The sequence below is a fragment of the Nannospalax galili genome, unplaced genomic scaffold (genome assembly GCF_000622305.1).
Source record: "Nannospalax galili isolate Female #2095 unplaced genomic scaffold, S.galili_v1.0 scaffold517, whole genome shotgun sequence".
In the NCBI taxonomy this organism is placed as follows: domain Eukaryota; kingdom Metazoa; phylum Chordata; class Mammalia; order Rodentia; family Spalacidae; genus Nannospalax; species Nannospalax galili.
In genome coordinates, this window is record NW_008340098.1 from 1,414,011 (window position 1) to 1,428,621 (window position 14,611).

The 14,611-nt window shown below is 50.9% G+C and overlaps 3 protein-coding genes across 7 annotated transcripts; 1 reads left to right on the plus strand and 2 right to left on the minus strand.

Moving 5' to 3' along the window:
- The first annotated feature begins 289 nt into the window (after positions 1 to 289).
- Abhd1 (abhydrolase domain containing 1) lies at positions 290 to 6,576 on the plus strand. Of its 4 annotated transcripts, none has more exons than XM_008835033.2 (9): positions 290 to 608; positions 4,324 to 4,484; positions 4,803 to 4,985; positions 5,133 to 5,178; positions 5,334 to 5,446; positions 5,701 to 5,736; positions 5,873 to 5,921; positions 6,018 to 6,183; positions 6,309 to 6,576. In XM_008835033.2, exons 1-9 carry the CDS (start codon positions 390 to 392, stop codon positions 6,518 to 6,520), a joined length of 1,185 nt encoding a protein of 394 aa, XP_008833255.1. In that variant the 5' UTR covers positions 290 to 389; the 3' UTR covers positions 6,521 to 6,576. The 4 variants fall into 4 exon arrangements, with proteins under 4 accessions (XP_008833255.1, XP_017654131.1, XP_029420337.1 ...); XM_008835032.2 differs by having other exon boundaries at positions 293 to 608; positions 5,563 to 5,736; XM_017798642.2 differs by lacking the exon at positions 4,803 to 4,985 and having other exon boundaries at positions 292 to 608; positions 5,563 to 5,736.
- Preb (prolactin regulatory element binding) lies at positions 6,535 to 10,403 on the minus strand. Of its 2 annotated transcripts, XM_008835031.3 has the most exons (9): positions 10,012 to 10,401; positions 9,303 to 9,492; positions 8,796 to 9,010; positions 8,555 to 8,635; positions 8,329 to 8,453; positions 7,950 to 8,123; positions 7,732 to 7,804; positions 7,397 to 7,556; positions 6,535 to 7,214 (listed from the first exon to the last, which is right to left on the minus strand). In XM_008835031.3, the coding sequence occupies exons 1-9, from the start codon at positions 10,144 to 10,146 to the stop codon at positions 7,120 to 7,122; spliced, it is 1,248 nt and encodes a 415-aa protein (XP_008833253.1). In that variant the 5' UTR covers positions 10,147 to 10,401; the 3' UTR covers positions 6,535 to 7,119. The 2 variants fall into 2 exon arrangements, with proteins under 2 accessions (XP_008833253.1, XP_029420338.1); XM_029564478.1 differs by lacking the exon at positions 7,397 to 7,556 and having other exon boundaries at positions 10,012 to 10,403.
- A 1,074-nt stretch (positions 10,404 to 11,477) lies between these two features.
- Prr30 (proline rich 30) lies at positions 11,478 to 12,674 on the minus strand. The gene has a single exon (XM_008835034.1). The coding sequence runs from the start codon at positions 12,672 to 12,674 to the stop codon at positions 11,478 to 11,480; it is 1,197 nt and encodes a 398-aa protein (XP_008833256.1).
- Between the last annotated feature and the right edge of the window lie 1,937 nt (positions 12,675 to 14,611).

Genomic DNA, 14,611 nt, shown 5'->3' on the forward strand with positions numbered 1-14,611 from the left:
CTGCTACTAAGGCAGAAACCTGAGTATGTAACAATTTGTTACAGTTGCGCAGTGTTTGTGCCCAGTGTGTGAGGGTACTGTGTGACAGAGCGGAATATCCCCCACAGGAGTGGCTGCGGAACCTTTCTAGGCCGCCTGATTCTGTCATCGCAGCGGAAGAGTTAAGGGGCCGCAGATGGCATGCACCAAGATGGCAGCTGCGGGGGCGCTGCTTGTCCTTGGGCTGCAGCTCTTTTCACCCCGAGGGGAAGCAGTAGGAGGGGAGGGGAGGGGCGGGGTGGCTCGGGTTAGCTCAACGCCGGTATCCTCCAGCGCTCGGAAGACAGCCTAGCTCAGCTTCCAGCCCCTGCACTAGCGGTGGGCGGGGCCGGCCTGCAGCAAGCCAGCCAATGAAGCAAGAGGCGGGCCGCAACTACCCGCAGGAGGAAGAGTCAAAGTTCAGGAGCTGGAGCCTGCCCGGAACCTGGGAAACGAAATCCCCCTACCTAACCGTGATGCTGAGTTCCCCACTGAGCCCCCAGAATGGCACCTGGACAGAGACCTTCTCTCTGCTTTTGGCTCTTGGCGTTGCCCTCTACTTGGGCTACTACTGGGCATGTGTGCCCCAGGTGGGTGCGGGCCCAGGGCTTGGGCTAGCGGGTTTTAGGGTACTAGGGTGTGTAGGGCAGCCTCCAGCCTGGGCTCGAGCCTTTTCTGAAAGCTTGGATGGTTGGTTCTCTCGCACCAAGTGAATTTTTCTGTCATCACCTACCGGAGAATCTGTTTTGCCTCTCTAGATTCTCTGACTCTTACCCCGTGAACTGGGCCATTTGGGCACGGAAAGATTGCTGGTCCTATAATGTAGCCTGGCGTTTGAATAAAAGTGTGGTGGAGGGTATCCTGAGGTATCAGAGCTATGCATTTTCTGCTTTCCTTTTCTTTTTGGTGACCTAGCTAAAATATGTAGATTATGTTCAATATGTGCAGGGAAAAACGGAATGGATGCCCGCGGGGTTGTGGCACCAGTCCATCAGCTTAGCCAGCCTGCCTCCCTCTGGGACTGGCTGAAGTTCCTGCCTAGATAAGAATAATTCTATCCTTGCCCATTCAGCCCAGTTTTAAGTTCCAGACTCTCCATGTAGAGTATGCTGAGAAAGTCTGAAGAGCTTGGTTTTGATCAATTTGGAGATTTCCTCAACTGAAATTTAGATAACATACACAATCTACATATCCAGATAAAGCTAGTTTTTTTTTTTTGAAAAAAAAAACTTCATTAACATCTATCTAGGTAACTGAGTCTAACAAGAAACCTATTGATTCAACTCCTTTAAAAGATCTATAGGAGCTGAGTATTATAGCCCTGGTTACTGGGTAGATGAAGACAGGAGACAGGAGAACATTTGAGTCCAAGAGTTTTCTTGGGCAACATAGCAAGACCTTGTATCCTAAAATAATAACAATAATTGGGGCATTGCTTAGTGGAAGACCACATGCTTGGCTTAGCATACAAAATATCCTGAGTTCCCCAGCCCTAAGACCTTTAGGGCTGGGTGGGGGTGACACACGCCTTAATATCAGAACTCAGGAGGCTGAGGTAGGAGGACTGTGGTGAATTCAAGGCCAGCCTGGGCTACATAGTGAGTATCAGGCAAGCCAAAGCAACATAGCAAAACTCTAAGACCTTCTTTCAAAAACAAACCAAAAAACTTACAGAAGGGTGGGGGATGTAACTCAGTGGCAGAGCACTTCCCTAGCACATACTGGGTTCTATCCTCAGCAATGCAGGTCTTTGGGATATAGATTTTTTTGTTTTGTTTTGTTAGTGTTAAGGCAAGTGGCAGCCCATGCCTATAATCCCAGCAGCACTTGGGAGACTGAGGGAGGAGGACTGTGAATTTGAGGCCAGTCTGGGTGACTTAGTGAGGTCCAAGCCAGCTTGAGCTACATAGTAAGACCCTGTTTCAAAAAGCCAGAAACAAAATCAAACCCAAATCTAATGCTCTGTCTTGTCATATATATCATATCTCGACAGTCACCCATTTCAGTCCAGACCTGTCCCCTAATATTTTCCTTCAGTTGAAACCAGACACATAGACATCAAAGCTCCTAGCACTTTATATCCCAAACCCTCTCTAGAAATCCAATTACTTGTTAAAATGCAGGAAAAGTACTATTCTAGAGGACATGGAGTTTGTGCTGTCCAGGATAGTAATGGATTAATACTGATTTATCCACCAAGAATCAGGAGTATGTCAAGAACAGTATGCTAGAGAGAAATGAAGCTATCATGTATAAATTAAACTTGTGAAGTAATTTATTACCCTTGTTCTACACTACCGAGCTGTTTGATCAAGGGTTTAGTCAACTGATGGCAACTCAAACTCTTGGCAATCAGAGGGCAATATAATGCATGCACTATGGCACAGCTCGTCAGACCTGGGTTTGAATCTCCAGCTCTACCACAAACTAGCTGTGACAAGCTTTGCAACCTCTAACAAGCAATTTGGCATTCAAACCTGTCCATACAGAGGTCATAGCACCTGTCTCAGAGGACTGTTATGACTACTTGAAGATAAAAATCTCATAAAGCGCTTAGCACAATGCCTGGAACGTAATGAGGACTCAACAGATTTTTACCTACAAATGTTATCATTGATATTATAATTACTAATTCTGCTTTGCTCTTGCTTGCTGGTCTTTGGGCCAACCAATTGACCTGAGAGAGTCATAATTTCTTCACTTATATCTTATCTCATAAGGTTGGTCACTGCCTAGTGCACAGCGATTTCATTGCTGCTATTCCAAGGTTTAAGGACCAGGATCCAAGTCACATCTTTCCAGAGCTACATTATCAAATTGGCCTCTTTAGTATCATTTGCCTAGCTCTTTTTGAGTAGCAGACTGTAAAATAAACCAGGAATCTGATCAAGTTCCTCAGAAATGCAATTTATGATTTTAAACAACTATCCCCCACCCCCCCTCCACCCCAGGGCTAGAGATTGAACCCAGGGCCTCACACATGCTAGGCAAGCTACTATTTTGCAATTTCTATTTTGAGCAGGAGTTCATTGACTGTTCAGCATACTCTTCCTTCCTAAGTCTGTGTGGCTACACTCTCTCATTCACTTCATGTCCATGCAGAACCAAATTGAGAAGCTGTTAGGGCTTAGTGCCCACTGACCTCATTTGTCCCTACCATACCATCACTGTTCCCTTTTCCCTAGCTGGCAGGGAGAAAGGAAATACTGGTTCATGTTAGGACCATTGCCCTTGTAGAGCATAGCTAACACTTGGGGCCCCACAAGTGTTAGAAAGAAGCTCTTCAGCAGTGGCACATGTATTAGAGAAAAACAGGAATATGCAGAGAATGGGGTACTGTAGACAGTGGGGCACAGGAGGAGCCAGAGTGTTCAGAGCAAGCCTTAGGAAGATGAGGTGTGGGTAATTCAACTATAGGGCAAAGGTCACAGATTAAATGGTGCTAACATTTCTTCACCTGGTCAAGAATCTGAATTGGCAGAACATGGTGATAACATGCCTGTAATCCCAGCACTGAGGAGGCTGAGGCAGGAGGATTGTGAATTCAAGGCCACAGTATGACACTGCACTGCTTCAAAAACAAAACAACAAAACCCCAACCAACCTGGGTTGGAGAGATTTCAGCAGTTAAGAGTGCTTACTGCTCTTTCAGAGGACCCAAGTTTGGTTCCCAACACCCACACTGGGCAGCTTATAACAGCCTGTAACTCCAGCTCCAGGTGATCTAAGACCTTCTTCTAGCTTCCATGAGTACTTGCACCCATGTGCACATAGCCACACACAGAAGCATAGGATTCAAAATATAGTAATAAAGCTGGATGTGGTGGCACACTCCTTTAATCCCAGCACTTGGGAGCCAGAGGAAGGTGGATCTTTGTGAGATTGAGGCCAGTCTGGTCTACATAGTGAGTTCAGGAGACCCTGTCTCCAAAAAATAAAACATCATAAAATAATACTGCTAATTAACCAACCAATCAGAACCATAGCCTTTCCTGCAGGGGATTAACTGGACAGTATATTATCCATTCTTCCATATATGGGTTCAAGGCAAGGACAGGCTGAGTGAGAGTCAGTACCCAGTTGGCTGTGGCAGTTCCCGGTTCAGGGTCAATTCTGGAGGTGACACTTCAGGACTTGTGTCCTAGGTGACTATTACCCAGAGGTGATCTGGCTATTCCAGATCGAGCTATGCTGGATACCTCACCCCAGCAAAGCAGTGTCCTTAAGGTGAGATTTTAGGAAAGGTGTCACTCATCCTTTAGGGTCTGGGACAAAAAGAGTGAAGATTGTGCTGTGTGATTACAGAGGCCGCATCTGGTGGCTGGGCCCCAGTTTCTGGCCTTCTTGGAGCAACACTGTCCGGTCACTGTGGAGATTTTCTACCCCACACTGTGGTGTTTTGAGGGACGGCTACAAACCATCTTTCGAGTCCTCCTGCAGTCTCGGCCTGTAATCTCTTACCGGAGGTAAGAAGGGACAGAAACAGGTGAACATAAAGCTGCAAGTAGCTAGGTGAAACTGATCCACATCTTTTTAAATAAAGGTAATCTTTGCCTCAAAGTGTGTTGAGAGCATGAGATTGGGTATATGGAAGGGCACGCTGCTTCCACCCTTACAAGGTCAACAGTCCTCTCTATTCCACCCTGGTCAGCCCTACTGTTTTACATAAAGCATGCCTCAAATGATACCCATAACAATTTGTAGGACTTGTGGGTGAGCCAGGGGCTAGACCTTTGAGATCCAATTCCTTAATTCTTTGTACGTCCATCTCTCTCAAACCCCAGTGAAGTCCTTCAAACCCCAGATGGAGGTCAGTTCCTGCTAGACTGGGCTGAGAAGCCTAACAGCAGCAACCAACCTGACCCTACTACCCAGCCCATAGTATTGCTGCTTCCAGGTATCAGCGGCAGTAGTCAGGAGTCATATATCTTACACCTGGTTGACCAAGCTTTGAAGGATGGCTATAGGTAAGGATGGAAGTAGAGGGAACCTGAGAACTTGGGAAAAGTGGATTTGACCCTTATACAATGCTCTTTAACAGGGGAGTTTCTGAAGACTACCAAAGGGGAGGGTCTTCTAGGGAGGGTCTGGCTCACATACCTGTGTTGCCCCAGGGCTGTTGTGTTTAATAACCGTGGCTGCCGTGGGGAAGAACTGCTGGTGAGTGTCCTCCTTCCTTGTGGTGCCCCTGACCTGCAGAGATCACTGGCCCTGGGGCTCTACCTACATAACACCCCCCAATCCATCCTCACTATCTCCTGAGCCCTTCCATTTTGTTCCCTTTGAGCCTTCTTCTCTATCCAGTGACCCCTCAGACCCACAGGGCTTACTGTGCCAGCAACACTGAAGATCTAGAGACGGTTGTGAAGCACATAAAGCACCACTACTCCCAAGCTCCACTTCTGGCTGTGGGCATCTCTTTTGGAGGGTAATGGTTGCCTGGACTTAATCCAGGGACCCAATCTTCCCTTTTCTATGTCTTTTCCTACTCTTTTGCCCCAGTTCCCTCATGTACTTTCCATGGCCCTTCATCCAATCCTATAGGATACTGGTATTGAACTACCTGGCACAGACTGGGAAGGCTGGGGGATTGGTGGCAGGACTGACTATGTCTGCATGCTGGGATTCCTTTGAGACTGTTGACTCTTTGGAGACACCCCTCAACTTACTGCTCTTCAACAGGCCCCTCACTGCTGGACTCTGCCGGCTTGTGGCCAGGTAGGATGGCAGACATGCCAGGCTCTCCCAGTGCTTGGGTCAGTTCTAATCTGGGCTTTCTCATGAGATAAAACAGGGGCTGTGGGCTCTGAGTCAGGTGCAGAGTCCAGGCAAACCCTGGTGTACTCTTTTCCAGAAACAGAAAGACGATTGAAAAGGTGTTGGATGTAGATTTTGCAGTAAAGGTATAATCTTTCAACCATTGGCCCCTACCCCAGTATTAGCCTCTTTTTATCTTCCCGTTTCCTATTATCATCACCTATTGTACCTCCGCCACACAGGCCCACACAATCCGCCAACTTGATGAGCGCTACACATCTGTGGCCTTTGGGTATAAAGATTGTGCTGCCTATTACCAAGCCTCGAGCCCAAGAACCAAGGTAGTTGCTATCCAGACCCCTGTGCTCTGCCTTAATGCAGCAGATGATCCCTTCTCCCCATTCCATGGTGAGTGGCCTAGAAGCCGTGGCCCTGGGGCCACTGGACCCTGAGGTGAACTGTGAGTTGTACCTGAGGCTTGAGCCTGGGTTCTCGTTAAAGGCTAGGTTCTGACCTCTCTGACTCCCTCCCAGCCTTCCCTCTACAGGCTGCCCAGCACTCTCCCTATGTTGCACTGCTCATCACAGCTCGGGGTGGCCACATTGGCTTCCTGGAAGGGCTGCTGCCCTGGCAACACTGCTACATGAACCGTGTTCTACATCAGTATGCTCGAGCCATTTTCCAGCACCTGGCAGAGCTGCCTGACCCCAGACCACTCATCCCTTCTGAAGATGGAAAGAGCTGACAAGACTCTGGCCGTCTCAGTTCAATCTTTATTAAATACCAGCTCTTCCTTCCTAATGGGCTGAGGTTTTGTTTTCCCTTTCCTCAGGCTGGAGTAGACCATCCAGGAGCTGTGTATTTGGCCAGGTTGGCTTACTGCTACCCACCTGAGCCCACAGATACTACTACCCGAGTCTTCTTTTTGCCTCTTCCTGCCCTAACAGCAAGTGCCAGGCCAATCTTTGTCCCAGCAGAAGTCAGGGGCCTCATGTGAAGGCATTGAGGGAGGAAGAGAAACTAAGTTTCCGTGAGGATGGCAGTGCCTCCAGGCTCTTGGACATCTTCACATGTTCCTGGAGGACAAGGGGCTCAACTCTGGGAGATGGAGGGAAGGAAGCAGGTAGTGTGGCCTGGGCTTCAGACACCATTGTTCTGGGTGGATCTACAGGTGATGAATGCAGGGCTCCTAGGACCCAGAGTCACATAGAGCCAAGTTAACTAACTGAGAAGGATCAACCAGTGCCCATCTGTTTGATTGGAAGCAGCCTCAGCTGTGGACCACAATGAACTGTGCTCTGGAAAGTGGCAGTCTCCAGGCCCAATTCCCATTGGTCAAGGAAGCTAAAGAAAACCCGGAAAGGCACTCTGGAGCAGCAGGATGGTCACAACAATAAGCCCAACACATAGCAGGAGCAGCAGCCACACAGGAACGCTCCCTGAGGGTGGACAAGGGAAGAAGTGAGAGATCAAAGGGGACCTCAAAGTCTGAAGACCAGAACTCTCAACCTCTTTCATTCAAGGAGAGGTAGATGGATGGATAAAAACAGTTTATTCCTTCAGGGGCCAATTTTTGCCACAGCTAAGGGTGTGGCAATGCCTCCCTATCCCAATGACTTACGCCGTGAGGGCAGCAGGTGCAGCTGGCAACGACTGTCCACAGCCACTGAAAGGAGGGCAGTTTCATGGGGCCCAAGAAGCTCTGGACCACGACCCTTCTCAGGTAGAAAGGTCACATCTGTCACCACAATGCCATGGGCCTCCCTCACATAATAGAGGCGCTGGGGAAGGAGAAAACTAGTGAAGGAAAGCCCAGTTGGAGCCGCCCTTTTGGGAAACATGCTCCCCAGCCTTAGCAGGCTTCCTCTATAAACTGGGTTAAACTCCTTCCTGTACACTCAGGGTAGAGCAGGCCTGTAGCCCTCCCACAGGGCTATGCCAACCTCTACCCATTACCTGGAAAGAGAAAGCTATGTAGATGGCGACAGAGCCAGTGACCGTGCCCAGGCCTAGGAAGGTACCCGATTCACTGCAACATACAACAAAGAACTCATTGTTCTGGAGGCCTATACAGAAGCTTCACTCATCAATAGTGGTCCTCAGAACTATAGGCAGGATCCCTTCCCAGTTTCCCCCAGGTACCCTCTACCTGCCGAGGCAGCTTCATCTCACACCTGACACTGAGGCAGGAGATGACTTCATGGCCACAGGATCTGGTCCGCAGGGGCAAGAAAGTAGAACTGTCCCAGGCTGTGAGGTAGCAGGGTGGGGGCTGACGCAGGCGCTTGTGGGGGATCTGCACTGTGAAGAGTCGCAACCCACCAGGCTGGTCTGGAACCTGCCCAAACCTGAGGGCCAGGTAAGGGGCTGTTTAGCTCCTAGGGCCTGTCCAGCTCTCAAGTTTATTCTCTTTGTACGCTGGTCAGGCATGGAATAACACCCAACAAGGCTGCAGTCATCATCCCTTGCCCCGCCCCCTCCTCCCAGTCTCTTCCCACCCCACCACAGCAGTTTGGGTATGCCTCTTTTAGCTATCCTCTGGGATTTCCACACCTGCAGGCCTGGTAGCGGTAAGGCGTGTTAGAAAAGGTGGGTCCATTTTCTTGCCACTGAAGCTGTGCCACTAGTTGATCCTTCTGCCACACGGAGGCTTTAAAGTCCCAGCCCACAGTTACCAACTGGGCAAGAACAAAGATTCCAAAGATGGACAGTTAGGACATCCACATACTGAGCAAGCTCAGCCTCTTTTCTTTCTCTACTTCTCACACCCCCACCTCACCTTGCCATCAGGGCCCAAAGCCAAATCTTCAATCTCCCCTTCATGGGCTTTGAACTCCAGAACTTTCTCCAGGCTGGGTACCTACAGCCAAGCCAGCACCATGGTTAGGCACAATGGTATAATCCCCACACCTCTTGTCCTAAGGGTTATTCACAAGTTTTCCAGAATTCATATTCAGATTCTCACAATTTTGGTCTTGTTGCAACTGACATTCATCTTTCTTAAGCCCCTAAAACCTTACCTTCCAGAAACGAACATGGCCATCGGTCCCTCCAGTGGCAAGCAGGGTATTATCATGGTTGAAACACACAACTTTCTGCAGTGGTTCAGTGCTGAAGTCTGTCTGTACTGCCTCCAAATTCTTTACCTTGAGTTCAACCCCTTCTGGCTGAACTTCTGATTTCTTCTCTGCAGGAGCTGCCCCCTTTCTTTGTCGAGGTCCCTGCTCCTTGGAACCTGCAACACAAACAACTTGCCTGGATCCAGGCTTCTTTGTTGTTTTCTCAGACAGGGTCTTGCTATGTATCCCAGGCTAGCCTTGAATATCCCCTTGCCTCCACCTCTTGAGTGCTGGGATTACAGGTGTGTACCACCACACTCAGCTGAATCCAGACCTCTCCATTAACCAGCACTGGTCCTTCTCTACATGACAAGAATACAGAGAGTATCCAAATGCTACAGTGACCCCATTTCCAATCCCTCCTCTTTAGAGACCAAGATGAAAGTGATCTTTCCCAAAGCTCCTCACCTGCCTTCTCTGCCTTGCCACCCTTCTGTTGCTGGACTTGGAATCGCAGAAGCTGACAGTGGGCATCCTGTCCTGCAGCAAGGATGTCACCAGCCAGTGCCAAGTTCATGGTGGCCCGTGTCTCTGTGTCATGGGAGTGCAGCAAGGAGGCACTCAGGCACCCATTAATTTGCTCTAGCTGCAGAAAGTGCTGTGGGAGAGGCAACCAAAATGGTCAAAGTTCAGGGGTGCCCAGAAGGCTTGTCAAGTCCTAACTGGATGCCCCACTCCTTCACTTTCTGCACCTGCTAGCTCTCAGGGCTTTCTGGAGTTTTGTTCTTCTTACACGAGGTCCCCAATCTACAGCAAGCAGCACTGAGACTATTAGGTCCAGTTTACAGAAAGGTAGGAATCTAGCCCAGGGCTCAAAGTACCACTCGAGGGCAGACTAGACAAATGCTTTCCCGGAAAAGGCCAGGATAAGATCCCTGGAGCTGCCCCCGTGGTCCAGCCTAGGTGGTCCTGCACAGATGGGCATCAAGAGTCTCTTAACTACCCGCTGCGAAGGTGAAACCCGATCCCAGGCGCCTGGCAGGCGGAGTTCTCCCATTAGAAATAAGCAAGGCCCGAAGGTGGGGTACGGTCCACCCCCAGCGAACCCCGCCCCAGGCCACCCCGGAATTGCCCTCGGCAGCCGTGTGACCCGGTCCCAGGGGTCCTGTGTTCTCACCACGCCATTCTTTATGCCTGTCTTGGCGGCACCTCCTCCGCCCGCAGCGATGAGCAGCCCGGAGCTGGGATCTACTTGAAGCGCGTACAGCGGGAACGGGGCCCGGTACAGCTCCACACCCCGGCGCCGGCCCATCCCGCCCGCCACACGTTCACTGCCAGCCCCGCGGAACCCACGACATGCCGCGCCAGGCTTCCGACTGTTGCCTCGGCCGCCGTTGAACTAGGCCCGGTCGCCGCCGGAAAGACTTCTGACCCCTTTCACACCCGCCGGCGTGTTGCAGCTCTAACCGCCGCAGGTATCCAGATCTCGGCTGGGAACCTGCAGACCCGTTCTCGCAGGCGCGCAGTGCGCACGCGCCGCGGTTGGCCGCTCTCTCCACGCAAGCGCAGTGCGCCCATCCGCGTCAGCACTAGCCGGACGCGGGGCCGCGGAACCCAGGTGCCGGGATCCGGTTCCCCGCCCCTTACGACTGCCGATCTGCCTGCCATCTTTGTGCCGGGCGTGGGAGATGGGGCTGGAAGAGGTTCCTGAAGATCAATAAATCTTGAATAAAGAAGTCTTCTAATTGGGACCGTCCCCACTTGAGGAGTGATGCCGCGAGCTCATATAAGTGCAGCCTTTATATGTTATTCCAGAGAGGAAGTGATTTGTCCAAGGTCTCAGACACCGCAGGGACTTCCAAACAAAACCGGCTTCAAATCAGATTCACTGCTTCCTAATATAAGGAAACAACTCCTCACCTTAACACCCATCTCCGCGACTGACCCAACCCCTTTCTCAGGGTTAGTGGGTGGCGGCTGCCCCCCTTTGATAGCCTCAGGGGCAACCCCTCTCTCCCTGGCGGGTCTTGTGTGCTTGGCACCTCAACCCTTCTGAGGGAACCTTTAGGTTTCTGATCTGTGCGTGTGATTTCTGTGTTCCTCTCCGAATGAGCACTAGCACTGTCCTTTGGTTCCGTGTGTGGAAAATGGACTGCTTCAGCCTCGTTAACCCAGGATGTCCCGAGGCCAGTGGTTTAATCTTTGGGGATGCCGGTATCTGTCCACAGACTTGAATTAAACACGAGAAGGGCTATACCGAAGCCTCTGAGCATCTCAGGTCCTGGGATACATGGCACTTGCTCTCCCTGGTACCCCCCCCAGCCTTGTTAGGAGCTGCATCGCTGTAGCTACAGCCACCTATCCATCCTGTGGGCTCAGTAGGACACAGACATCAGTTTCTCAGGGACAGGCTTTATTGGATACACTGAAGACTGAATGGGGCCTGGGGTGCCTTTGATCCTCTTCAGCCCGGAGAGTGTAGACTCCACAAGGGGTTCCCAGGGTTCAGGGCAGGAGAACACACCTGCCTTCCAGCCAGCCAGACCTTCAAGATGTCTCTGGGACTCCCTGAGGTTTGAGAAGACCTGGTACGGAGGGTGAGGTTTGGAGGAGGTGTTCCAGGGGGTCTTCTTGGGTCTGGAATTAAGAAGGTGACTTTCGGAGAATAAATTCTGGAGACACAGGCCTCTTTGCAGCAGACGAAGGCCTGGCCTTTGGGGAGGCAGTGGTCTGCCTTGGTGCCTGAGGTGGAAGCCTGGAACGTTGCATGGATTTTGGTGATTGAAGGTCTGCAGACCCGAGGCTCCCGGCCTGGGAGGATGTGCCTTGGATTTGAGCTGCTGGTGCCTGGGATGCCTGTGTTTGATTCCCGAGGGCCTGTGAGGCCTCTCCCTGAAGCCCTACTTCCTCCAGCCGTTTTTCTGTCAGCAGATGCAAGGCCTTGGCTTGGCCTCGAGGCAGGCGGAGGCCGAAGCCAATGCCTATGCGGAGGGGCCCAGATTCCTGGCCCTGTGCACAGGGCAGTAGTTGAGGGAAGGCAAGCAGCTGGGGTCCAGTCCTGTACTTGAGAGTGGGGCAAGAGGGGGTGCGGGGCTGGAGGCACACTAGGCATACAGGATACTCCACGGCTGGAGCCTGACCGGGTCTGCCTAGCCACAGGCGCTGCAGAAACAGTAGCTGCAGGTCTCGTGCAATTCGACGATGCCCCACACGGCCTACTAGGGCTTGGGCGAGGGCTCCTGGGTCCTTGAACTCTGCAGGGTCCGCGTTGCTTGCCACGCATCCCTCTGCCACCCCAGTAGACCTGGTGTGTCTGTATTGAGGCCACTGCCATGTCTGTCTGTTAGTGCGGAATCCTTCCAAAGGTAGGCTGGGGCTGCGGGAAGTAAGTGTGGCGCTACGAAGGTCCTCCCAATGGGAAGGAGAGGAATTCTGTGGCTGGGAAAGAGAGGCGTGGGCAAGAAGAGGAGAAGGAGAGAGGCACAGACAGTAGTTGTCGGAAGAGGAAGCATGTGGAAGGGAGAGACAAGGCTGGTTTTGGCGAAAGCAAGTAGGGGGACCTGAGAGAGAGGAAGAGTAGGGGAGTGGAACAAAGTCAGAATTTGAGTCAGAAGTGCAGAAATTGGGCCCAGGAGAGTGGGACTGTGGAGGTGGAGGGAAGGAGAAATAGGGCTGTGTGGAAGAGGGCAAAGAAACGTAGGGAGGAGAGAGGGACTGATGGGGAGAGAAACGTGCTAAGTTGGATGGAGGGGAGTCCACAAATTGAGAGAGAACCTGAGGGGAGGACCTTGGGCGCACTGTGTTCTGTAACAGCACCTGGTCCTTCTTTTGAGGCAACATTGCCTTGAATCCAGGAGGGATCTGTGTGGGCTTAGGAGACCAGGGGATTAGAGACCTGACAGTCAGTATCAGGATCTCTGTGGTCAGCTGTGGCTGAGAATCAAGACTGCCTTCTATATGTAGTGTGGATCCAGCCTGGTTTTGCTGCTACAGGCATTAGCCGGCAGGCCAAGGGGACACCCAGTCTCTTCTACTGGCTTTGGGGTGCTCAGGCCCCAAGCTTGGCTCTTCACCTTTTCCCAGCCATTCGGAGGAGATATATGGAGCCGGGGAATCAGAGCTGCTTCTTGGGAGTTGAGGGAAAGCTGCAACTATTTGGGTGGGGCTGGAAGACAGCCTGTAGAACCTGGAGAGAGAGAGAGAGAGAGAGAGAGAGAGAGAGAGAGAGAGAGAGGGGGGGCAGAGACAGTGTGTAAAGTGGAGAGAGAGAGAGAGAGAGAGAGAGAGAGAGAGAGAGAGAGAGAGAGAGAGAACCTAAGTTAGGAGAATTGGTCCACATCTGGACTCTGAGTTCCAGGCTGAACTTACCAAGATGCTAGGTGTGAGGCCTGGGGGGGGGTGTAGTTCAGCTGGTACAGTGCTTTCCTAACCTGTATGAAATCTTGGGTTTGTTCCCAGCATCACACAAGCATACCATGGTGGCATATGCCTATATAATGCCAGCAGGAGAATAAGGTGCTCAAGGCCAGCTTGGGCTACATGAAACTGTCTCAAAACAACAACAAAAGACCCTAGATGCTTGTCACTTTTGGTGTCAGAAAAGCTGACAGAATGCTCCAGAGAAGGTAAGAAGAGGAGCAGAATAGGGCTAGAGGGAGGCAAGGACAGAGTTGGAGGAGGTGGCTTGGGAGAGTGGGACTGAGATGGGAAAGGAACAGAGAGTACTCTGGTACTGAGAGGTCTTACCAACGGAATTCCTCCAGCTGTGTTTCACACTTCAGCAAACAGGAGACCTGGGAAAGAAAGGAGCAAAGTCACAAAATGGTATATCTATTTCCCTCTATCCCTGATGTCTGTCCCCCTAACCGCCTCTGACCCAGAATTCCAGTCAGTGCGGTGCCCTCAGTCCTTCGGTCAGGCAGAGGTATTCTGTGTCACAGGATTTTACCCCAATCTTGACACAGAGATTCTGTAAGTATCCTGGTTTCCTGGCATTCTGGTTTCCCTGGCTGTCACTCTTAATGCTGGTGTCCTTGTAGCTCAGCCTGGCCCTGGCTGAGATGGCTTATCACGCCTAGCAGCAGCAACAGTGGGGCCACTTGGTAAAAGGCTCTGGGAGACTGAGGCTTGTCCTAAGGGGTGGCGTTGCTGCCCGCAGTGGGAGCTGAGGGGTTCATTGCCTGGGAGCAGCTCCCCCTGGCATCAAGTGCCTATGTCACAGAGGTCTGAAGATGACATCATAGATTCCACCCTGCCCTCCCCCACAAAGTTCTGGACCTTTCTCTAATGCAAAAAGTGTTTTGACAAAACTGTTAAGTAGGCAGAATTGTTTGGTGCAGTCATTTTACCCACAAGCCTAGCTCTGGCTCCACTGCTTAGATATTTTATGGATCTCATCACTTCCTAGTGGCCTGAACTCTCCAACTTCCTACTTTTCTTTGCTTTCTGAGGAAGTTACTGTATACTACACTGTTTTCTTCCTTGGGGGTATATTTATTATATGTTTTAATAGCTATTTTATTTTTTTTAAAGATTTAAATTTTTTATTTATGTGTGTTTATGTGTGTGTGAGTGTATGCTGCATGTGTGGGTACTTGCAAAGGCCAGAAGAGGGTATTGGATTCCCTGGAGCTAAAGTATCAGGCAGTTTGTGAACTGCCCCATGTGCATGCTGGGAACTGATCCTTAACCACTGAGGCATCTCTCTAGCCCAGTAGCTATTTTCATAACACTTTTTTGTATGTTTATGTGTTGATACATGTGTGTATGCATGTGTG